Source organism: Choloepus didactylus, chromosome 1 (assembly GCF_015220235.1).
Source record: "Choloepus didactylus isolate mChoDid1 chromosome 1, mChoDid1.pri, whole genome shotgun sequence".
Lineage (NCBI taxonomy): Eukaryota > Metazoa > Chordata > Mammalia > Pilosa > Megalonychidae > Choloepus > Choloepus didactylus.
Genome location: NC_051307.1, coordinates 248,970,040 through 248,996,708, shown reverse-complemented (window position 1 = coordinate 248,996,708; position 26,669 = coordinate 248,970,040). Strand labels below are relative to the sequence as shown.

The following is a 26,669-nucleotide window of genomic DNA, read 5'->3' as shown; positions in this document are numbered from 1 at the left end:
ATCAGTTCCTCCTAAGATCAGAATGATTGGATACACTTAGGAGCCAAAGAAAGGCCATATTTTGGCTACTATGTGCGTTTCGAGAGCAAATAAAATCTCACTGTAGAGAGAAAAGAATGAACTGTGCACAGACATATAAACAGACAAATAAACCCCAAGCAAATGTAAGAGATTAAAAAAAGATTGAGATGATCTTCCAGTGTCTGGTTCTTGTCTCCTCCTTGGATCTTGATATATTCCTACCCTTGGATTCCCAAAAGATCCTATAACTTTCTCTTCCTTGCATAAGCTAGCGCAAGCAGACTTTTGTTGCTTGTTACCCCAAAGTCCTTATTATAATTCCCTCTTCCCTGTATTCTTTGAATTATTAGTTTGCCTGAAAGACAGGGTTTAAATTATTTAACTTCCAATTCTCCTAAAATTGGAATATGACTTCCTATAACATAAACATTAAAACAATTAGCAAAACAGCAAAATCAAAAGTGACTGAAGCAAATGACTGACAGAGAAATTCTAAGAACATAAACATAATAAAACATGATCTTACTTCTAGATTCTCTTTTTTATATACTTCCATAGCTTTCTCTTCAGATAATCCACAGCAACCATATTCCAGAGGCGTAAACACTACAGTTGGAACATTAATGTAATCACACTGAAAGATAAACAAATGACATTATTTCATTTGGTGGCATATTTTAGAGCAAAGATCTATAGTACATACATTTTTTAAAGGAAAATAGTTAAGTCCCTTTCAGTGTAACTGATTCTTACAACATCAAAAGTTTCAGGGCCATTATAAAATACATTAAATGAGACCAAGGGTGAGCACGTGACTCAAGGGCACCCAGTCCTACACTGGCCAACAATCGATAAAAGGGCTCAGCTCTCCGAGAGCCAAAACACAGAAGTCTGAAAACCAAGAGAAAAAGGCAGAGTTGGTACCATTCGGTTGCCACATCCCTATGATTCCAGATCCAGATTCCAGATATACCAGGTGGCCTATAATTATACTATCTCACTGGAGGCTGAGACCACCCCTTGACCATTTCATACTCCTTATGCCATGGAGAGAAGAAAATACGGAGCTGGCCAGTGTTGGGGGGTTGAGTGATTGTTCTTGACTATTCACAGAAAATGGCAGATGGGGACACTGGCAGAATGAGTGTGGGTCATCTACTGAGTTCTGTGGTTAGGACAAACTACCTTTAGCACCCTCATCAGACAGAGGAAGAGCATGAATGGATATCAAGGGAAGACTGCAGACTCAGAAACTAAGAAGCCATTTTTACAGCAGCTGGTGGAAGTGCCCATGGGAAAGCAACTGTGACTTTAGGCTGCATCCCTGCCTGGGAGGAGGGAGTGCCTTTTTGTGATTGCACACTTAAGAGTTGGACTACATTAGTAGAGGCATTGTTCCAACCATGTATGTGGAAAGCAAGCTGTGTTGTGTGTGGCAGAGAAAGGGTGGACACTACAAGGAGAGCTGACAGTCCCTGGGCCGGCCCATCTGCAGCACCCCCAAAAGGCAGCACTGCTCACAGCTGTATGTTCCCCCAACCTCTGCCAACTGCACACAGGCGATTAAATCAGGGACGGGATAATTAGAAGCTAAGTAAGAATCCTTCAGATGATATTGGGGCAAGAAGCAACATGCCTGCAGAGTTGTAGCCAAGCTACTCCAACAGAAGAGCACACAGTAAAACTCCTCCCCTGCTGTTGCTGAGGTCCCCAGAACGGCCTTCACCCCAGACCTACCTCCAGCTCCAATTTCAGTGAGGCCCAGCTCTACTGAGGCTCTTGTTCTAAGTTACTATGCACTTCTACGTATTCATCCCTGTGATTTTTATAATAAACTCCCTCAACTTGCCCAGTTTGAGTTTCTATCCTATGTCACTCTAAAAAAAAAAACAAAACAAAACATGCCACTACTACCAGGAATCCCCAATTCACAGAGGTGTTTTGTGCGCTTCTCTATCAGATATAAGCTTACACCACTTCAGATGTGCTAGTCTGAAAATCATGGGCAAGCTAAGCATCTGTTTTCTTTTTCCCACATGGGCAGAAAGAATCGTGGCGGCCTCGTTTCTCAACAGATGCCTTTGTTTCCTGTTTGGTGTCAATCAGGAAAAGTCAGATGGAAATTCCTCAGCGCACCAACCCTTTCACCTAAAAAATATCCTTCGGTATCTTAGACAATCTCCTCCACCCAATCTTGACTTCATCCTGTCCCACCTGTAGCCTTCATTTCCATTCTGTCTCTGCTTCTTCAAACCCTACACGTTACTCCATCTTCTAATCTCTCCTCCCCAGAGCTACCATGACTAACTTCTTAAAGCATCAGATAAGACATTATTCATCATTACTCACAAAGATTTCACTCATGACCTTACAAGCCTAGCTGTATGATGAAATTCTCAGGAAGAATTCTTACCAAAAATATTTAACCTGAACCTAACCATAAAGAAAACAATGAGAAAAATTCAGAATGTGGCACACTACAGGAAAATTGGCCTGAATTCATAAAAAAAAAAAAAAAAGCCAATTTCATGAAAATAAAACAAACTATGCACATAAATGAAGGGAGGGAGGAGGGGAGGGAGCAAAGGATGGCAGGCAGGCAGGGGAACTGTATCAGAGTAAAAGCAACTCAAGAGTTATAACAGCCAAATGTAACACGTGAATCCTGACTAGATCCTGAATCAAAATTTTCTTTCTCTCTTAACAGACAATTGAGGAAATGTGCATATTATTGAGTTTCTGCTAATTTTCTCAGCTATGGTAATGGTATTGTGGTTAAAGAAGTGAATATCCTTGTTCTTAGGTGACACGTGCTGAAAGATTTAGAGGCAAAATGTCATTGATATCTTCCACTTACTTAAGAAAGCTCAGGGGAGAGCTTTGTGCATACAAACGTGCATAAATAAAGACATTCAAAAAGGAGAGAGAAAACAAAAATGGCAAAATGTTGACAACTGGGAAATCTGGATGAAAGGTTTAATATAGGTAAGTGTTTCAGTATTCCTTCAATGTTTCTGTGGTTTGACATCTTTCTAAATAAAAGGTTGGGAGAAAAAAAGGTCTTCAACAGTTCCCTACTGTCTACAGTCATAAAGATTCTTTATTGTAGCATCAAAGATTTTTGGCAACCTGGCACCAAATTAATTTCCCAGCCTCCTCCATCATCAACATTTCTGCCTACCTAAATAGCATTTTGGATTATTCTTCTTTGCGCCAGACAGAACAGTTAGCATTCCCACCTGCCCACCAAATGTCAGTAGAGTCACCTCCCCATTCACCCTTGATCCAGTTCCAGAAGCTCCTTGTGGAGAGGGCAGTACTTCCCTCACTTGTGAACTCCTGAGCAACTAGCCCCAGTCCTCAGAACCAACCAAGCACAGATCTCTGGGTGCACGTTATCCACTTACCAGAAAAGTCTTTCGCTTCCTCTGTTTTGGATTACTCACCCTACAAAGACCATCCCAAATATATGATCAAAGAATATGACTGTCAAAATCATGGGATTAACAGGGGATTTGCAGGGGATGAAACTCAGGTTCAAAGATGTTAAGTGGCTTGACCAGGTTCACACGCCCAGTAGAGGCTGAAGCCCAGGGCTGGAATCCAGGTGTCCTGATCCATGCAAGATGCTCCTTCTACTCTGGTACATGACAGCAGTCCATTTATGAAGACTTCTATCCCTTCAGTTAGAGTGCTCCTTTCTCTGTGTCCCTAAAGCAACTTGCTTATAGCACTCTTTGGCCCATAATCCTATCCTGTATTATGATTAGTTCTGTGAATGTCTGCCTCATGGTCCCACCTACCTTGTAAGCCCCTCGGGGCTGGAATCATGGTTAGTTCTTTGTCTATCAACCAGCACTACATCTGCACATAATAAAGACTCCCAAAATATTTCCTGAACACCAATAGTAAACAGTAAGCCAACTACAAATTATAGCTGTGAGGAATCCTTTACTTGGAAAATCAACTCACAAGTTTCGCTTGTATTGATTTCTTAATCATAATTTTGATATAAATATTATCTCAAAAAAACAACAGTAAGAAACATACCTTTTCTAAACGGCCCCCAAAGAGTCTTCGTGCTAGCAGCTTGCCTGCCTGTATGGCTACAGGCGTGAGCTCGAGTTTGCCCTCCAAAATATCCCCAATGGCATAGACGTGGGGCACGCTGGTTTGCTCTACATCGTTAACCAGAATTTTGCCACTCCTTAGTTTTTAAACAGGAAAAAATATAAATTATGACTAACAGTATACCGCTGGATGATTAACATTATTCCAATAGAATAAAGAACTCCCTATAAGGATTCAAGCCTTATCAACTGTCTGTACGCTCAACAGCTTAAAATGACAAGGGTTCTGTAGCTCCAAAAGAAAATATGTTTCTTGGTGAAACCAGGTACATTTCTTGGATACCCAGGGTATCTCCAGACTTTCCCCACAGCCATACTTGGAATTTCGGGATTTTCCTCCTTGCCCAACCAAAGATTTAAAACTTTACTCTAAATTACAGATAATAGGTGAATATATTTCCACACCTTTGTTTTAAAATTATTTTTTAGGCATAAATGAAGAATTACTGATTAACTGATAAGGAAATTGATAATACAGAGCTGGCACAGAATTTATTCCCAGATAAATTTAATGCATTAAGATTTTGTAGCTTAGTAATGAAGTGAGAATTTCCAAGGGGTGATCTATAATAAAATTATACTTTGTGCAGCAATAAATGCAATGATCCCACATATACCTACTTTTCATTGATTTTGACACCAATCTTCTCCAAGCCAATTTTCCTAGTACAGGAGTCACGACCAATTGCTAACAAAACCTGTATTTACAGAGATCCAAAATACAAATTATCAATAGCAGGAATGAAAGAGGGATCATCACTACAGATCCTATAGACATTTAAAGGATAATAACGGAACAGTATCAACTTATGCCAATAAATTTGACAGCTTAGATTAAATGGATAGATTTCTTGAAAGATACAATTTTACCAAAATGGCATGCACAAAAATCTGAATAATCCTATATCCATTAAAGAAACCAAATTCTACTCTGGTACATCCATTCATTTTGCAGGGGATGAAGCTCAGATTCAAAGACGTTAAAAAGCTTGACCAGGTTCACAACACCCAGTAGGTGTTGAAGCCCAGGGCTGGAATCCAGATGTCCTGATCCATGCAGATGCTCCTTCTACTCTGGTACACTGACTTTCCCATTTATGAAACTTCTCATAAATTAACTACAGACTCAGATGGCTTCGCTCAGTAGTCTATCAAATATTTAAGTAGGAAATAATATTAATGATACACAAACTCCCACAAATAGAGGAAGAAGGAACAATTCTCTGTTCTTTTTAGTAGACCAAAATAACTTTGACACCAAAAATCAGACAAGGACATTAAACAAAATGAAAACTACAAACCAATATTCCCCATGAACACAGAAGTAAAATCCTTAACAAAATGTTAACAAATCAAATATAGCAATATTTAAAAAGGATAATACTTCATGACCAAGTGGGGTTTGTCCCACAAATGCAAAGTTGGTTTGACATACAAAAATTAATCCTATTAACTGAATAAAGCAGAAAAACAATATTTCTCAACAGATGCAGAAAAAGCACTTGAAAAAATCCAACATCCAATCATGATAAAAATAAATAAATAAATAACCAATCCTAAGCACACTAGGAATGAAATAAAACTCCCTCAACCTGAGAAAGGCATCTGTAAAATGCCTACAGCTTACATTGTCACAAAGGTGAACACTGTCAGGAACAAGTTAAGAATGCCCATTCTCAAAATTTCTAATCAACACTGTATTGGAAGTCTTTACTAGAGCAATAAGGCAAGAAAAAGAAACAAAAAGCATACAGAGTGGAAAAGAAGAAGCAAACCTGTTTTTATTTGCAGAAATATGCCACTAGAGTAAGTGGACTTAAAGCAGATTTAACAGGGTTGCAGAATATAAGGTCAATATACAAAATCCATTTGTATTTCTATACTATACCAATAACACATTGAAAATTGAAATAAAAAACACCACTTAAAATAGCTTAGAAAAACATGAAATATTTAAATTTAGCAAAATATGTGAGAAACTTCTACAGCAAAAGGATAAAATATTCTTGAAAGAAACTAAGATATACCTAAATAACTGAAAAGATACATGGTGTTCATATGTTCTGGAAAATTCTATATTGTTAATATAATAGTTCTTCCAAATTGATCTGTAGACTCAATACAATCCTAGTCAAAATCCCAGGAGACTTTTTAATAAAAATTGACAAGCTATTTTAAAACTCTATATGGAAATGCAAAGGACCTAAACCAACCAGAGGACTTACTCTGATTTAAGACTTACTTCTATAAAGCTTCATTAGCAAAGCAATGACATATTGGGGAAAGGACAGACAAATGGTCAAGAGAACAGAAGAAAGACTGCAGAAATAGACCCACAGTTAAAGAGTCAAATGATTTCAACAAAGGCATCAGAGCAATTCAAGAGGCAAAAGAAGGTCTTTTCAACAAATCTGGTAATAACTAGATATCCACATGGAAGAAAAAGAACATCAAGTCCTAATTCACATCATACATAAAATTGATTCAAAATTGATTTCTCACCTAAGCATAAGATATAAAACTATAATGCATCAGGAAGAAAACAAAGGAGAATATCTACAAGAGCTTTGAGTAAGCAAAGATTCCTTAGCGCACACAGAAAACATTAGCCATAAAAGAAAATATGTTAAACTGAATGTCATAAAAATTTTTAAACTACTGTTTATCAAAAGATGTCATTAAAAATAAATAGTTAAAAAAAAATAAAAAATAAATAAATAAATAAATAAATACTTAAGTTACAGAAGGGGAGAAAACATTCACAATTACGGATATCTGACAAAGGACTTATATATCCAAGATAAATAAAGAACTCTTGCAATTCAAGAATAAAAATTCAAGCAACCCAACACAAAAAAAATGGGCAATATCTTGGTCAGATACTTCATAACATAAGATATATAAATGGCCACTGAACAAATGAAAAATTGTTCAGTATCATTAGTCAACAGGGAAATGCAAATTAAAACCATAATGAGATACCACTACACATCCACCAGGCCAAAATGAAAAAAACTGACAACTTCAAATGTTGGTGAGGACATGGAACAACCAAAACTCTCAAACATGGCTGGTGGAAATATAAAATGATACAAGCATCCGAAAACTGTTCGGCAGTTTCTCAAAAAGTTAAATGTATAAACTATACTATGACCAAGCAGTTTTACTCCTAGGTATTCATCCAACAGAAATGCAAGCATGGGTACAGAAAAAGCCTTATCCAAGAAATCTCCAAGCAGTTTTGATCATCATAGCCCCAAATGAAAACAGGCCAGATGTCCCTCTAAAGGGAAATGGATAAACAGATAACCAGTATAGTCACAAAATGGGATGAACACTCAGCAATAAAAAGGATTAACTACTGACTTATACCACAACATGGATGAATCCCAGAAATATTATTCTGAATTTTAACAGCCAGATGCCAAGGAGTACATACCATATGATTCCATTTGTATGTAGCCTCTAGAATAGGCAAGACTACTCGTGGTAGAATCAGAATAGTGGTTGCCTGGGAGTTGGAAACTGGGACAAGACAGAAGAGAGTTTTCTGGACTCACAGAAATGCTCTGTTATCTCATAAGGAGTGCTGATTACATGAACATGTGCATTTATCAAAACTGATTGAACTGGACATTTAAGATCTGTGCATTTCACTACATGTAAATTATACCTCAATACAAAAATAACACAATTTACAAAGTTAATAACTAGATATCAAGGAAAACTTTATATGACTATATTTGTACATTTAGATTAAATGGACCATTCCTAGAAAAATAAAATTTCTCAAAAGTAACTCAAAAAGAAATAGAAAGCCTTAAAAACCATTAAAGACATTGACTCAGTAGTCATCTATATCTAAAGAGAGAGAGAATATTCTAAGCCCAGATCATCAGTGAATTCTACCAAACATTCAAGAACCAATTCTATTATTACATAAATGCTTCCAGAGAAAAGAAAAAGGAAAATACTCCAGACTTCTTTCATGAGCTAAAACAGTCTTGACACCAAAACCTGACAAGTTCAATAAGTGAAAGGAAAACTATAAGTCAAAATGATTCATAAATATATATATGTTTGAATCCTAAATAATCAAGTCCAACAATATATAAAAAGGACCATTACCAAGTTTGATTTACACCAAAATACAAAGTCGATTTAATGTAATTCAACACATTAACATTAAATCATTTGATCAATGGCTGCAAAGGAAATGCTATTACAACTGAATATCCATCCAGATTTAAAAATAGACAGAAAAGGCCACTTCACAAGCAAGAAACAGAAAAGAATTTCTTTAACCTGATTAAGAGCATCTACCAATAACCTATAGAAAACATCAATTTTTAATGATGAAACACTGAAAACTTTCCATTTGAGTTGAGAACAAGGCAAGAATGTCTGCACTTGCCATTTCCAGCCAACACTGTACTGGAGGTCCTAGCTGGTGCACTTATGCAGAAAAACAGAAAAACAGTGGGAAGGAAGAAACAAAATTCTATGAATGTGCACACAGAAAATCTAAAATAATCTAAGGATAAGTTATTAAATAAGAGTTTAGCAAGATTACTGAATATCAAGTCAGTACACAAAAATCAGCAGCATTTCTATACACTAGCAACAAAGACAATGATATTTTTCAAAAAAGTTACCATTTATAAAACTGTATAAAATACATGAAGTGCCTAGGAATAAATTTAACAGAAGATGTTCTTGATTTCTCTAGAGAAATTTATTAAACTTTGTCGAGAATCATTAAAGATGATTCTTTAGATTCATTAGATCTAAAGTAATGGAGATATATACCATGTTCATGGATTAGAAGACAGAATACACAAAGAAGCCTATTGTTTCCAATTAATCTATACAACTAGTAAATTTTCACCAAAATCCCAACAGAGGGTGATGCTTGCATTTTCGGTTTTTGTTTGTGGCTTTGCTGACCTTCTCTCATTATGTTTATTTTTTAATTGTGAAAAAAAATCATGCATATAAAACAGTATATAAAAGATAAATGTATACTTTATGGTTAAACTATAAACTATAGTTTACAAAAGAACTGTTGACATAAAATATCATCAGTTTAAAGAATTGCTGCCATCTATGAACTATTTACATTGTGGTATTTTGTATCATTTGTTTTTGAAAACAAAAATGTCTTAATTGTTCTTTTTAATTACATAATAAACTCAATGTTTATTGCACAAATATTCAAATGCAGAAATGCATAAACTATCTAATTCCCTAGAAGTAAGTACTATAAGAGTTGAGTATACAGGCTTCCACATTTTGTTCTCAGCATAGCTACACACAACATATTTTACCATGTTATTCTTCAGTATCACTGAAAACTGTCAAATGCCAGCATTTATTACACTCTCATAAACAATCAAAAAAAATTTTTAAGCCTGGTATAATTTTTCCAAAAGCTTTATCTGTGCTAATTTATGAGTGCATTCAACCACTTACTGCTTATAAAATAAAAACTTACTGTGTTATATACTCCTTCAATAGTTTCTGATCCTTCGGTGGACTTAGCCACGACTTTCAGCTTTCCAGGTGAACCTTTCTCCAACTGTTGAACCTGATAAAGATACATAATGTAATGATTCTATCTAAAGGTAACAAAATAAATGTATCAAAGGGTGGTGTATACATATATCTGTGTGGGTGTATACATGACTGTATGTATGTGTGTATGCACTGAAGGTCTTGAGACTAACAGAGATTAAAAAAAAAGAGGACTGGGACAAAATACAACATGGAGGAAAAAATGGATTAATGGATTAGTTGAGATTGGATGTGGTGTAAAAGGAGGAATGAAGAATGTTTCCTTGGTGTTGGCTTAATAAATTGTTTGGATGGTAGCCAGAAAAATTAGCAAGGGAATACATTTAGATACAATATCAGGAGCTCCTTTTTGTCTTGTTAAATTCGAAATACTGGATATCTGTCAGTAGGCAGTTGTATAAATGAGTGTGCAGCCATGCCTGAATAGATATAAAGCTGATAGTCATCAGCATTTACATAATACTAAACTTAAAACCACGGACCTAGAGAAGACCACCCAGGTAGAGCATACAGACAAGCAAAAGGAACCAGGATGAAAGCTAACAATGTGAGCCAAGAAAGGAAAGTGATTCAAAAGAAAGGACCACAAATTTCATCAAATCCTACTGAGAGGCCCGGAAGGATGAGAACAGAGACATGCCCTCAGAGAGTTTGCTAAAAACCCTGCCAGGCAGTTTAACAGGAGGGGCAGGGATGGAGGCAGCTGAGAGTCAGAGGAAGTGTGAAATGGAGGCAAGAAATTGACAAGAGCCTACGTAGAAGTGTTTTGTGAGGGGAAAAGAAAAATGGGGACCCAGCTAGAAAGGCAGAGAGGATCAAGGGAGGATTTATTTGTTTAAAGATGAGGGATATTGATAGGAATGGTGTAGGGGAAAGGAAAAGTACCCAAAGATGATGAGTACTTGAAAGGGTGAGAGTTAAGTGAGAGAAAACAGGAGAGAAGAGGGAACCCAGCTCTGCGAAGAGCAAGGACAACTCTTTCATTATCAAAGTAGGGAGGCAGAGATAATAGGGACAAATGCGGGTTGGTTCTGTGGATTTTTAAGGTTTCCTATTGAGGACAGGCTAATTTATATAATGAAGTAAAGAGGAGTAAAATAAAGCGTTAAATAGAGAGAGAATAAAAAAGAAACCAACACCAAATGTCATTCAGACTTACCATCACAGGTACAAATTTTCTTATGAACTTAACACCATGTTGTTCCATGTAAGAACCCACTCTCTCGGCCATTTCTTGGTCAAAGCCACGGAGAAGGACTGAGCGCACCATCACAGTGACATCTAAGCCAATGCCAGCGAGGAATCCTGCACATTCCAGGGCAACGTAAGATGCACCCACTACTAACGTTTTGCCAGGGCAATAAGGCAGAGAAAAAAGGTCATCACTGGAAAGTAAAAAATATATATATATAATAACTAGGCAATAAAAATAAAATGAGTTACATCATGGGCTTTTGTTGGTTGAATTGCAATTTGGTAGTTGAGAGGAGGAACACGAAAAGAAAGAGCCTTCAATTGCACTCCTGGGCATTTACCCCAGAGAAAGGAAAACTTATTTGCATGCATAAACATGTACATGAACGTTCACAAGATCTCTTTTTGTAATAGCCAAAAACCAGAATCAAACCGGATATCGTTCAACAAGTAAATGGTTAACCAAACTGTGGTATCTCCATACCATGGAATATGACTCAGCAGTAATAATGGAATGAATTATTGATGCAGGTGACAACATGGGCAGATATTCAGGGAAATAAGGCTGACTGGTAAAAGTCAATCCATAAGGTTACATACCATATGAGTCTAATTATAAAACATTCTTGAAATGGCAAAATTATAGAAAAGTTGCCAGGGGTTAAGGATGGGTCAGGGGACTGGAGGAAACTGGGTGTATCTACAAAAAACAATGTTAGGGATATCTGTGGTGATGGAACTCTTCTGTATCTTGAGTGTATTAATGTCAACATCCTGGTTGTGATGTCATATACAGTTTTGAAAATTGTTACTATTGGGGAAACTGGGTGAAGAGTACACAGGTATTAGACAAAGAACTTAAAAAAAGATCTTTGATATGCTCAAGGATATCAAGAAATCAATGAATAAGCAATACGATAAATTTAGTAAAGAAATTTTTAACAAAAGAACCAAATAGAACTACTGGAGTTGACGATCACAATAACTGAAATGAAAAATGCACAGGAGGATTTCAAAAGCAGATTGGAGCTGGCAGAAGAAAGAAAATCAGTGACCTTGAAGACAAGACATTTGAAATGAGTCAGGCTAAGGAGCAGAGAGGAAAAAGAAGTATAAAAATGCAAAAATAGTCTAGGAAAACTGTAGATACCATGAAGAGTACCAAAATATGAATTATTATGGGAGTCCCAGCAGAAGAGAGAAAGGGGTAGAAAGAATATTCAGAGAAATAATGACAGAAAACTTCCCTAACTTAGCAAAAAAAAAAACATGAATATGCACATCCAAGAAGCCCAGAGAATGCCAAATAGGATTAAATGAAGAAAAATGCACCTTGTCATATATTGACCACACTATCGAAACCAAAGGATAAGGAGAGAGTTCTGTAAGCTGCAAGACAAAAGCAACATGTTATGAACAAGGGAGTCCCAATTAGATTAAGTGCCAATTTCTCATCAGAGACCACAGAAGCAGGAAGGCAGTGGGTTGAAATACTTGAAGTGCCCAGAGAAAACAACGGTCAACCAAGAATTTTATTTTCAGTAAGACTCTTTCAAAAATGAGGCAGGTGGGGTAAGATGGAGGCATAAAGAGGTGTGGAATTTAGTTAGCCCCCTGGAGCAACTAATAAACAACCAGGAACAACTAGTAAATAATCTGGAATAACTGCTGGGGGACAACCATGACTGTCCACACATCATACACCAACCTGGATTGGGAGGAATGCCTGAGATCGCAGCATAAAATCTGAAAATAAAAATTCAGAACTGCAACGGGAACCCCCACCCCCCACGGCAGGCTGAGTTGCAAAACCTCGCTGTGGCAAAAAGCAGCATTCCCGGAGCCAGGGAATATAGCTCAGCCCAGCTCCAACTGGGGTTTTAATTAAAAAATGTGGACTACTGAATCCACCTACAAACATAGACAAACCCCTAACAAGCAGCCAAGTACCCTGAGATCGCTTCCAGTGAGCAAAGTATCCTGAGGTTACTCCCAGTGGAGAGGAGGTGGGGCTGACAGAAAAGAAAATTGAATTTAAAAAAAGGAGGGAAAATACAGAGGCTTTTACAGATAATTGTCCTTAAAGAGCTAGAAAACACCTGTGCCCCAGGAAAAGGAGCCCATAAGACCATGTGCTCTCTCTGAGCAACGGGCGAAACTGGGGAGCCATGGACTGGCTTTGAAAAGGGGCTTTCTTTCCCTTTTTTCCTCTCTCAACCTGAGTGGCTCAGTGGAGAGAGCCTCAGTCATTTTCAGTTCACAGCACTCTGACCCCGACAGGGGTGGAATTGACAGAGTCAGAGAGACAACAGGGCTAATCAAATGCAGAAGATAACTCCCTAGGGGGCGTATCTTCCCTAAGAGAAAGGACGTGGGGACCAGCTGTAGTGCCAGTCCTCCCTTCAGAACTCAGACCCCAGGGTCTGGGGGAAAACAGTCAAAACAGAAACAATCTAAGCAGAGAATTAAAGGGGCCACACCTCTTTACACCAGTGGGGAGCAACAGGCTGACAGGCGCCACCTGCTGGGCAGGTTAGGAAAAGCACAGTGGCTAGAGGCCTCACAAAAGTCTGTCAATCTCTAAGACACACCTTCAGGGAGACGTGACACTGCATAGCCCCATTCTGAGACCTGAACCCATTCTGGTCTGGAAAAATCTGATTGGAGTAACCAAGGAAACCAGATGCTTAGACAATACTAAACTACAAATTATGCTAGGAAAAACAAAGATACGGCCCAGTCAAAGGAACAAATTAACACCTCAATTAAGATACAGTTGAGATGTTTCACTTTAATGGAAAAATCAATTAAAGATTTTCAAAGAAATATGCTAAATCAATTAAAAAAAATCAACGAGTTCAGGGAAGATATGGCAAAAGAGATGAAGGATATAAAGAAAGGATATAAAGAAAACACTGGGCAACATAAGGTAGAAATTGAAAGTCTGAAAAAACAACTGCAGAGTCTATGGAAATGAAAGGCATAACACAAGAGATGAAAAACACAATGGAGACATACAACAGCAGATTTCAAAAGGCAGAAGAAAACACTCAGAAACTGGAGAACAAGACACCTGAAATCCTACACACAAAAGAACAGATAGGGAAAAGAATGGAAAAATATGAGCAACATCTCAGGGAAGTGAATAACAACTTATTCATGAAGCACATGAATGTACATGTCATGGGTGTCCAAGAAGGAGAAGAGGAGGGAAAAGGAGCAGAAGCAATAATAGAGGAAATAATCCTATCTCTTATGAAAGAAATAAAATTTCAGATCCAAGAAGCGCAGCATACCCCAAACAGAAAAGATATGAATAGACCTACACCAAGACACTTAATAATCATATTATCAAACATCAAAGACAAAGAGGGAATCCTGAAAGCAGCAAGAGAAAAGTGATCCATCACATACAAAGGAAGCTTGATAACAGTATGTGAGGATTTCTCAGTAGAAACCATGGAGGTAAGAAGGAAGAGGTGTGATATATTTAAGATATTGAAAGAGAAAAACCACCAACCAAAAATCCTATATCCAGCAAAACTGTCCTTAAAATACGAGGGAGAGTTTAAAATATTCTCTGACAAACAGACAATGAGAGAGTTTGTGAACAAGATACCTGCTCTACAAGAAATACTAAAAGGAGCACTACAGGCAGATAGGAAGATAAAGGAGTAAGAGGTTTGGATCACAATTTTGGGTGATGGTAGTACAACAATGTAAGTACACTGAACAAAGATGAGTATGGTTGAAAGAGGAAGGCTAGAAGCATGTGGGATACCAGAAGGAAAAAGGAAAGATAAAGACTGGGACTGCATAACTCAGTGAAACCTAGAGTGCTCAATGATTGTGATAAAATGTACAAATATGTTTTTACATGAGGGAGAATAAATGAATCTCAACCTTGCAAGGTGTTAAAAATGGGGTGGGTTTGGGGAAAACATACAATCAATGCAAACTAGAGACTATAGTTAACAGAAAAATTGTATTATGCTTCCTTTAATGTAACAAAGGCAATATACCTAAGCTAAATGCCTATTAGAGGGGGACATAAGGGAGGGATATGGGACTCTTGGAATTGGTAATGTTGTCTGACTCTTTTATTCTACTTTAGTTTAATTCTTTCTTTCCTTTTATTGCTTTTTAGCTGTCACTTTTTCTTTCTTTTTCTTTTTCTTTTATCTCTCTACCTTCTTTGACTCTCTCTCCTTCTTTGTGGAAGAAATGGAGATGTCCTTATATAGTGGTGATAGTGGTGAATGCATAAATATGTGATTACACAGGGTACCATCGATTGTTTACTTATGACGGAATGTATGGTGGGTGAACAAAACCTCTTTAAAAAAAAACAGGCTGATGAAGAAATCTGGAGTGTGCCATATTGAGCAAAATAAGTCAGACACATAAGGACAAAATATTGTATGGTCTCAGTGATACGAACTAATTATAATATGTAAACCTATAGACAGGAAATATAAGTTACCAGGATATAGAACAAGGCTAAACAATGGGGAGCAGTTGCTTATTATGAGCAGAATGTTTAACTAGGTTGAACTTAAGTGTTTGGAAATGGACAGAGGTGAGGGTAGCGCTTTGTTAGAATAACTAACAGTGCTGAATGGTGTGAGAATGGGGTAGAAAGGGGAAGCTTAGAGTCACGTATGTCACCAGAAGGAAAGCTGGAGGTTAAAAGATGGGAATGTATGAAACAGTGAATCCTGTGGTGGACAATGTCCATGATTAACTATGCAAATATTAGAAATCTCTTTCATGAACTAGAACAAATATATGACACTATAACTAGAAGTTAATAATAGAGGGGTACACAGGGAAAAATATACCTATTGCAAACTATGTAGTTAGTGGTATGTTGATATTCTTTCATCAACAGTAACAAATGTACTATACCAATACCATGAGTCAACAATGGGGGGGGGGGGTGGTTAAGGGTATGGGAGGATTTGAGTTTTCTCTTTCTTCTTTATTTCTTTTCTGGAGTAATGAAAATGTCCTAAAAATTGAAAAAAAAATTAACTGTGGTGATCAATGCACAGCTGTATGATGGCACCATGGGCAATTGATTGTGCACTTTGGATCTTAGGATGATTGTATGGTATGTGAACAATCTCAATAAAATTGAATTTTTTTAAAAAAAAGAGGGAAAGATGAAGGCATTCTCAGACAAACAAAAAGTTGAGGGAGTTCATCGCCACTAGACTTGACCTATAAGCATGGCTAAATGGAGTTCTTCAGACTGAAATGAAAAGGCACTAGACAATGGTTCAAAGTGACATAAAGAAATAAAGACCTCTAATAAAGGTACCATGTATGTAATTATAAGTGTCAGTATTATTGTATTGTATTGTTTGATACATATCTTGACTTCTTACTTCTTAGAGTAAAATGCAAAAGCATAAAAAAGTAATAATACATTGCTATAGTTCTGGACATAGATATAATTTGCAACAAGTACAAAAAAGGTGGGGGGACACAGGGGCATTGGAATGGTGTGTGTGAATGCTACTGAAGTCAAGCTGGTACCAAATTAAATACGACTGTTATATATTTAGGATGTTAAATTTTAACCCCAGAGTCATGACAAAGAAAGTATATGAAAAATATATCCAGAAAGAAATAAGGACTCAATATATTACAATACAAGAAATCAAATAGAAATGAAAGTAGGCATTAATGGAAGAAGTGAGGTACAAAAAAAAAGGTGTAAGACTGACAAAGTCTTACAGCAAAATGGAAGACAGTCCTGAATTATCAGTAGTTACTTTGAATATAAATAGATTAAAGTCTCTAGTCAAAAGGCAGAGATTGGCAGAATGGATAAAAAAAGCATGACCCAACTATATGCTATTTACAGTAGACTCACCTTAAATTAAAAGACATAAGTAGGTTGAAAATGAAAGGATGAAAAAAATATACCATGAAAGTAGTAACCAAAAGAGAGCTTGGGTACCTATACTAATAATATCAGATAAAAGACTTTAAGCCAAAACTGTTACAATGAACAAAGACAGTAATTATATACTGATAAAGGGGTCAATGCAACAAAAAGACATAACAATTATAAATATATATGCACTTACCAGCAGAGCCCCAAACTATAAGAAGCAAATATTGATGGATTTGAAGTGAGAAATAGTTGGCTCTACGTCAATAGTAGGAGACTTTAAGACACGACTATCAATAACGGATAGAACATCTAGACAGAAGATCAATAGGGAAATACCAGACTTGAACAATACTGTAAACCAACTACACCTAATAGACATATATAAATCACTTCCCCCAACAAAAACAGAATACACAATTTTTCTTGAGTGCACATGGATCATTCTCCAGGTCAGACCATATCTTAGGTTATAAAACAAGTCTCAAAAAATTCAAAAATATTGAAATCTTACAATGTGTCCTCTCTGACCACAATGGAATGATGCTAGAAATCAGTAACAGAGGGAGAAATGGAAAATTCCAACAAAATATGTGGAAATTAAACAATGTATGCTTTAAACAACAAATGGGCTAAAGAGGAAATCACAGGGAAATTATGAAATAATCTTGAGAGGAACGAGAACAGAAACACAATATACCAAAACTTAGAGGATACAGTGAAGGCAGTGCTCAGAGGGAAATTTATAGCTCTAAATGCTTATATCAAAAAAAAAAAAAGATATCAAAATAGAGGCCTAATCTCAAAAAACTGGAGGAACTAGAGAAAGAAGGAGAAACTAAACCAAAAGCAAACAGAGGAAAGGAAATAAATATTAGAGGGGAGACAAATGAAATAAAGAATTAAAAAACAACAGAATCAATGAAACCAAGAGAGACAGGAAACAAATAATGAAAATCAGAAATGAAAGGGAGAACATTACTATTGACACCACAAATAAAAAGGACTATGAGACGATACTGTGAACAACTGTATGCCAACAAACTAGATAACCTAAATTAAATGGACAAATTCCTAAAAACACACATACTACCTACACTGACTTAAGAAGAAATAGAAGATCTCTACAAACCAATAGCTAGTGAAGAGATTGAATCAATAATCAAAAACCTCCCAACAAAGAAAGCCCAGAACCTGATAGCTTTACAAGTGAATTCTACCAGTCATTCCAAGAAGAATTAACACCAGTTCTGCTCAAACTCTTCCAAAAATTTGAACAGGAGGGAATACTCCCTAATTCATTCTACAAGACCAACATCACCCTCATATCAAAGCAGTTACTACAAGAAAAGAAAATTATAGACCAAAATCTCTTATGAATATAGATGCAAAAATCCAACAGCACTTTAAAGGAATTATACACCATGATTAAGTGGGATTTATCCCAGGTATGCAAGGGTGGTTCAACATAAGAATCAATTAATGTAATACAGCACATCAACAGAATGTAGGGAGAAAAAAAAACATGTGTTCATCACAATTGACACAGAAAAGGCATTTGACAAAATCCAGCACCCTTCTTGATGAAAACTAGGAATAGAAGGAAACTTCCTCAACACAATAAAGGGCATATATGAAAAATCCACAGCTAACATCATACTTAGTAGTGAAAGACTGAAAACTTTCCCACTAAGACCAGGAACAAGTCAAGGATGTGCACTATCACCACTGTTATTCAACAATGTACTGGAAGTTCTAAGCAGGGCAATTAAGCAAGAAAAAGAAACAAAGGCAGCCAAATTGGAAAGGAAGAAGTAAAATTTTCCCTATTTGCAGATTACATGATCCTATATACAGTCCTGAAAAATCCACAACAAAGCCCCTAGAATTAATAAATGAACTCAGAAAAGTGGCAGAGTACAAGATCAACACCCCCAAATCAACAGTGTTTGTGTACACTAGTAATGAACAATCCAGGGAAAAAAATCAAGAAACTCCATTTACAATAGCAACTAAAAGAATCAAATATCTAAGAATAAATCTAATCAAGTATGTAATGGAAAAATACACAGAAAGCTACAAAACATTGCTAAACAAAATAGAAGATCTAAATTAAATAGGACACTCCGTGTTCATGGATTGAAAAACTAAATATTGTTAAGATGTCTGTGCCAGTTTGAATGTATTATGTCCCCCAGAAAAAGTCACATTCTTTGATGCAATCTTATGGGGGCAGATGTATAAGTGTTGATTAGATTTTAATTCTTTGAGTGTTTTCATGGAGATGTGACCCACCCAACTGTGGGTGATAACTTTGATTGGATAATTTCCATGGAGGTGTGGCCCTACCCATCCAGTGTGGGCCTTGATTAGTTTACTAGAGCACTATATAAGCTCAAACAGAAGGAGCAAGCTTGCTACAGTCAAGAGGGATGCTTTGAAGAACACACAGAAGCTGAGAGAGTAGCTGTAGCTGAGACAGACATTCTGAAGACGGCCATTGGAAGCTGATGCAGACATTCTGGAGAACGCCATTTTGAAACACAACCTGGGAGCAAGCAGATGCCAGCCACGTGCCTTCCTAGCTAACAGAGGTTTTCTGGATGCCACTGGCCATCCTCCAGTGAAGGTACCCAACTGTCAATGCGTTACCTTGGACACTTTATGACCTTAAGACTGTAACTTTGTAACCAAATAAACCCCCTTTTATAAAAGCCAATCCATTTCTAGTATTTCACATTCCAGCAGAATTAGCAAATTGGAACAATGTCAATTCTACCAAAAGCGATTTATAGATCCAGTGCAATCTCAATCAAAATTCCAACAACCTTCTTTGCAGAAATGGAAAATCCAATCACCAAATTTATATGGAAGGGTAAGGGGCCCCAAATAGCTAAAGCCACCTTGAAAAAAAATAACAAGGTTGGAGGACTCACACTGCCTGATCTTAAAACTTATTAAAAAGCCACAATAATCAAAATAGAATGACACTGTCACAAGGACAGACATATAGACTAATGGAATCAAATTGAGAGCTTAGAAATCAACTCTCACATTTACAGCCAACTGATTTTTGACAAGGGGGCAAAGACCACTCAACTAGGAAAGAATAGTCTCTTCAACAAAAGATGCTGGGAAAATTGGATCTCCATTTGCAAAAGAATGGAGGTGGACCCGTACCTCACACCATATACAAAAATAACCCAAAATGGATCAAATATTTAAATATAAGAATCAGAACCATAAAACTCCTAGAAGAAAGCATAGGAAAGCATCTTCAGGACCTTGTGGTAGGCAATGGTTTCCTAGATTTACCCTCAAAGCACAAGCAACAAAAGAAAAATTAGATAAATGGGACTTCATCAAAATAAAAAACTTTTGCACCTCAAAGGACTTTATCATGAAAGTGAAAAGACAACCTACTCAATGGGAGAAATATTTGGAAAACTTATATATCCGATAAGGCTTAAATATCCAGAATATATAAAGAAATCCTTCAATTTAACAACAAAAGACAAACAACCCAATTTTTAAATGGATGGAAGACTTGAACAGAATCTCCCCAAAGAAGATAACACAGATGGCCAGAAAGCACTTGAAAAGATGCCCAACATCATTAGCTATCAAGGAAATGCAAATCAAAACCACAATGAGATACCATTTCACACCCATTAGAATGGCTGCTATTTTTTAAAAAATAGAAAATAACAGGTGTTGGAGAGGGTGTGGAGAAACAGGAAACTCACTCATTGCTGACGGCAATGTAAAATGGAGCAGCAGCTGTAGAAGACAGCTTAGCAGTTCTTCAGAAAGCTAAGGACAGAACTACTATATGACCCGACAACCCCACTACTAGGTATATACCCCAAAGAACTGAAAGCAGGGACTCAAACAGATATTTACACATTGACGTTCACAGCAGCCTTATTCACAATTGCCAAAAGATGGAAGCAACCCAAGTGTTCATCAATCGATGAATGGATAAATAAAATGTGGTATATAAACACAATGGAATATTATTCGGCCTTAAAAAGGATTGAAGTCCTGATACATGCAACAACATGTTTGAACCCTGAAGACATCATGTTGAGTGAAATAAGCCAGACACAAACGACAAATAATGTATGATCTCACTGATTTGAATCAAACAGAAGCAGCAAACTTAGAGTCAGAATCTAGAATATAGGTTACCAGGGGATGGAGTGAGGATAAGGAATGGGAAGTTAAGGCTTAAAATGTACAGGGTTCCTATTTGGAATGATGGCAATGTTTTGGTAATAGATGGTGGTGATGGTAGCACAATATTATGAATGCAGTTAACAGCACTGAAATATATATCTGAATGTGATTAAAAGGGGAAATGTTAGATTGTACATTTAGTAACAGAATAAGTTAAAAAAAAAATCCATGGAACCACAATACACAGCGAACCCTAATTAAACCATGAACTCTAGTTAATAGTACTAGAATGTGGTTAAAAGAGGAAATTTTAGGTTCTTTATCAGTTACTAGCATACAAATTTTAAAAAATTCATGGGGAGTTGCTGTACAACACAGTGAACCCTACTATGGTAAAACATGGACTCTAAATCATTGCACAACTACAAAAATGTACTTTCATCAATTGTAGCAACTGTACAACATTAATGCAAGGTGTGAATAACAGGGTAGCATAAGGGAACCCTGTGTTTTATACATGATTGTTCTGTAAATCCACCCCTTCTCTAATAAAAATAAATAAATAAATAAAGGAAAAAAAAGAGTGCACAGGATGTCTCTGTATTATTTCTTACAACTGCATGTGAATCTACAATTGTCTCAAAATTAAAAGTTTACATAATAAAACATAAAAAGTTCACAAATTAAAACAAAAACTAAAAAGAAAGCTTGTAATTGGGCCTACAGTGGAGAGCACATGGAGGAGGAAGTATACCTCAGTTTTTTTTCAAAATCAACTTGAAGGATCACAAGAAAAGTTTAAAAAAAATAGAATTTAAAATACTTGACCACATTATATGCATACTGCTTTGGACTTTTTTGACATATAACCATCTATGTGTCTGTTTACCTGAACAATAGTACAATGGAAAATGTATTTCGTAATGTGAGATAAAAAAAAATCTGAAAGTCATTGCACTACATTTAACAATGTAAATTTGGCTTATAGCCAAATTCCAGCAATTACATTGGAATAACACAGCATATTTTTGTATATAAATTACCACTGACCTTATTTTTTCCCTAACCTTATTTTCTCTTCGCTTCATTACTTTATTATACATACTTTTATTTGTCATCAGCTCAAATATTTTGTGGAAGAAGAGCTCAAATATTTTGTGGAAGAAGACAGGGAGTAAATAAATTGAAAAATACATAAAGATAATGCAATTCACAGTTAAAATGGTCTATTTAATCTTACCTAGTAATACAGTACTCTTTATCTCCTTGGATTCCTAAGTATCGCGGCCTTTCACCTGTTGCTATGACAAATTTTGCAGCAGTAAAATAAGTTTCCTGTCCTTTTCTATTGGTTGCCTTGGAAAGAGAAAAGTAAGATTTGCTGATTCAACAAACACTATGGAGCCCCAGATTCTCTGGAAAAAAACTTCCTTCCCTTACAGAGCTTCCAATTCAACAGGAACAACAACATGCAAATGCATGCAAAAAATAATAAAGCAATGTGATAACCATTAACAGAGAGAACAGAAGTCTTTACAAAATATTAATCAAAGGACCATATTGGGGGTAGAAGGAGGGGACTGGCAAGCCAGTCAAGAGACGGCTTCAAAGAAGGTAATACTTCAAGTGGAGACGAGAAAAGTGAAAGGATTTTGGAGAGGAAATGAACACCAGAAAGAGAGAACAGCATACATTAAAACACAAAGGTCTGAAAGTAGCCAGGGTCTGGGCAAACTGCAAGGTGCCAGAAGTAACCAGAAAGAAGGCATGTGTCAGAAGTGATGGGAAGCAGATGGGAGCCAAATGGAAAGACCTTCCATGGCATCCTGAAAATTCAGGCTATGGGGAACCAACAAAGGTTGCTTGTTGCCTGTTTATTTTTCACTACACAAGTAATTCATAAATGTACTATCATTTTAAAAAATTCAAATACCAATGAAGGTTTTCAATCATGGTGACCCAATCAATGGAATGGAAGGAGGACAGACTCCTGCAGCCCACCCAAGCAGGAAGCAGTGGATGGGGGCTGAAGAGGGAAGGACTGCCATTTCCAAATCACCGTAGGAGGAATACAGAAGAGGTGGATTTGATTGGGAAACGACTGGCCTATTCGACCAAATGTGCCAGGCGCCTTTAAGAAATAAAATTGCTCAATTTGAAAACAGTTATTCAATTTGAGAAATAAAATTAACTAACTTGTATTTCTACTCTGTGTCATGTGAATGATACCCTTCAAACTGGCCCCCTAATGGCTTTAAAGGGGGAAGTTTATTGAATGGATCGTGTCATACCTTTCTAAGTTGCAGTTAACAAATCTGCCTACAAAATCCTTTAAAACTGTGTCGGGATCATCTCACATTATGCTGTCAAAGCAGAGTACAAAAAAATAACCTGGATGTTGAGGATGATATACTCTATTGTCTCCCACAACTCCAATTTAAAATTTTATGCTCATCAAAATGGACTCATTTTCCTTATGTATTGGCCTGATAATGCTTAAACATTACAAATGTAAATTTATAAAATACACTAATCTGATACTCCTTTTATTGACCATATCCACTGGGTTTCCAGCTCATTTTTAAACAGGATTCCACTGCTAAAATGTTCATCATTTTAGTCTTTGAAACTTCAAACTGTTTAGTCTAAACATTTTCTATTTTAAGATGGCAAGGAAATCAAGACAAATACTAACTTTAAAATTAAGTTATCTCAAAAGCAATTTCTTCAATTTAGCCAGACATCTGGAAGAGGCAAATAATGGAAAAAATGCACCCACGTGCCCATGTACTTAAGTGCTAGCTATATTCTTCACATGCATTATGGTTTTAGTATAAAAAGACAAGTACAAGCAATGGTAAGGAAAGGCAACGTACAAAAGAAAAAAATTCAGCACAGTACCTTTATTTTATGAGGTTCGACAAATTCTCCATAGGAGTTGACATACGTCACAGAGTTTTCCCTCAGAGACAACCTGTAACCCCAATTTAAAGAGCCTATGTAGTTTTGAATTGCTTCTGTCATGGTCTCCCAGTTGTGCTTGACTGAAAATAAACCAGGATAAAGTTGCACAGTGAATTGCATTTTTAGTGGTAAATTATATATAACCACAACACAAAGCACACTATATACTGCTTTAAGGAATCAAAAGGTGGACAGAAGATAATTAGCAACATTATCTTTTTCATGCCAGTGAAATGGGTTTATACTTCTTCCTGTTTTCTATTACAAAGCATGTGTGAAAGGCAGCGTCCTGAAAAGGAGAAAACTGGGGAAAAGGCCACAGAACAGAGGAGAGGAAGGGCCAACTGGTCCTCACACAGAGGGGCCAGCTTGACAGAGGGGACCATCTTTACCGGGGAGCGCCTCTGGGAACACATCCCGCTCTTGGACTCTTGGCCGTGTGGGGAATGTTCAAATGGAGAAAGGCCTCAAGTGGTGAGCACTGTGACCCTGTCGCATCAGACAGGTCCGAATTGGTGCACCTGCCAGCAGTTTTATGAGCATGAATGGCTTTAGTTTGTTTATGACATGGGTGAGTAGGGCTCCCCATTGCCAACATTATAGATTAGAATGTTCAACCATTTCCTTTATAAAATGGGGGAAGATTTGCTTGAACTGGGATTCCTCATCGCCCCACATGTTCCAGGTAGGCTTTGTTCACCTGAGCGAAGGAGACACTTGTCTCTGTGTGATCATGTGTTTATAAGACTCAGAGGCTAGCCCAGAAGGGGGTGATCTAGGGTTCCCGACCGAAATGGATGAAATTCCCAAGGATGGGCCCAGTAACTGAGGGCAAAGGTGATCTCTGAGGCCCACCCCACCTACCACTATCAAGAAAGGCCCCCACCCCTCATCCAGGGATGTGGGCTGTTATAGTGCAGGAAAGGGAGAGAACAAAGAAGGGTGTCCCAGTGCAGAGAGAGGCTTGGGCAATGGGAACTAGGGTGGCCTGGGCTTCATGCCATCCCTGTACCAGAGTAGAAGAAAATCAAAGATGTTGCAGTCCAGAACGGTCATTCTCCTACATTACCTACCCCAACCCCACCCCCATGAACCCAGGAATTCTAGGACTACTCCAGGAACTGTCCCGGCAGTGGTACCCCTCTCCACCACAGCTGTCTTAAATGCCTTACTTCTGCGCTAGCACTCTGTAACTTTCAAGTCTCAGCTCAAGCCCCTCCTCAAAGCTTGACTTATCATGCACAGCCCACCCCCCAGACCCTAAAGGCTGTGTGAAGTGACCCTCAAGTCAATGGCCAAAACAGCACCATTCATTCTAAAGCATTTCACAATGAATGGATTTTCTTTTCTATCTCTTCTCACAACTTATGTGCTACTGAAGGGCAGGAGCTAGATTTTCTTCATATCTGTATCCTCAGAGCCTAAATTTTTATTGGATGAAATTGTTTTTCCACGTTTCATTAACCAAAGACATATGTAACCCCTGATAAAATAGGAAATGTTATCACATTGAATGGATAAAATTCAAGTAATATTCACTATTCTATTTTCTTTATACTTGAAAACATTCTAAAAGTAATGCTTGCTATCCTTCACATTCTGCTAAGCTCTGGGATTGCTACAGCTGAACCAACTTCCTCCCTAGGCAGGAAAGCCCACAAGGGCAGGGCCACGTTTAAACAGCTCGTCTTTGGGTTCTCCGTGCCTGGCTGGCATATGGCAAGCCTCATTGAATATTTACTGAATGAATGTCAAACTCAACTGAAAAGTGTGAGCACTTTCTTCTGGTCTCCCAATCAGTATTTTTATTTACACACACACACACACACACACACACATATATAGATACACATATACATATTTATATATATTATATATTTTATATATCATTACTCACCTTGTTGACTATAATCCCAGCCAAATTTCCTTGAGTCACGTAATGCCTGTCCCAAAAGGGCGGCCTGATGCATCAGTTTCTTAGGAATACAGCCTACGTTTACACAAGTACCACCAAGACCTGAGAAAGAAAATTATAGATTTAATGTCTCCTCTGGATGTGTGTGTGGTTTGACACACCTGCATGATGGGTGTTATTAAAACATGTGGAAACAACAAACACGGATCGTGGTGAGGCCAACACCACACCCCACAATAATCCAAGTCTGTACCTGAGGGTCCATGGCAGAGCCCCGAGGATGGAATGGTGCTGTACGGATGTGCATTAGAACAGTTTTTCGGGGACAGAATCCAAGACTTTCATTTCAATCTGACTCAAAAAGGGATGAGACCTTTATTAGATTAATTAGATATCTGCTACACCAAGGGTCAGAATCTTGGCTTCAAGCCTTTTACTCTGCGGGCCTCCTTCTGTGGGCCAAGAGGCTGATTGCCCTGAAGTTACAGGGTAGCAACTACTTTGAATCTTGAACAATACAGCACATGTCATGCATGAGGACGCCTCTGCAGGGCCTGAGTCAAAAGGTTCCCTCCTTGACAGAAGTCTCTTCCAGTGTGCTAGAAAAGTAGAAATTTCTGGACAGGAGCAGACGGAGAAGAGGGAGAGGGAAGGAGGAAGGAGGATGGAAAAAAATTAAAAGTGAACACATACTAGGAGAACAGTACGAGAAAAATCCAAGTAGATTATCTTCATTATGTGAAAGTCTAGGCTAAAATTTTTTGAGTAGATTTGAATTTTAAAAAATAAT

At 37.3% G+C, this 26,669-nt stretch overlaps 1 protein-coding gene across 2 annotated transcripts in view; it reads right to left on the bottom strand.

Moving 5' to 3' along the window:
- The window catches only part of TXNRD3 (thioredoxin reductase 3), a 63,834-nt gene that overhangs the window by 20,504 nt on the left and 16,661 nt on the right, over window positions 1-26,669 (bottom strand). Inside the window, exons 6-13 of one of the 2 annotated variants that reach the window (XM_037803423.1) lie at window positions 25,862-25,981; window positions 23,902-24,044; window positions 22,241-22,356; window positions 10,885-11,110; window positions 9,646-9,738; window positions 4,773-4,849; window positions 4,072-4,228; window positions 548-655 (exon numbers count right to left, since the gene is read on the bottom strand). In XM_037803423.1, coding sequence (XP_037659351.1) covers window positions 548-655; window positions 4,072-4,228; window positions 4,773-4,849; window positions 9,646-9,738; window positions 10,885-11,110; window positions 22,241-22,356; window positions 23,902-24,044; window positions 25,862-25,981 — 1,040 coding nt within the window. The remainder of the gene's footprint in view (window positions 1-547; window positions 656-4,071; window positions 4,229-4,772; window positions 4,850-9,645; window positions 9,739-10,884; window positions 11,111-22,240; window positions 22,357-23,901; window positions 24,045-25,861; window positions 25,982-26,669) is intronic. The other variant, XM_037803428.1, reaches the window with a different exon arrangement.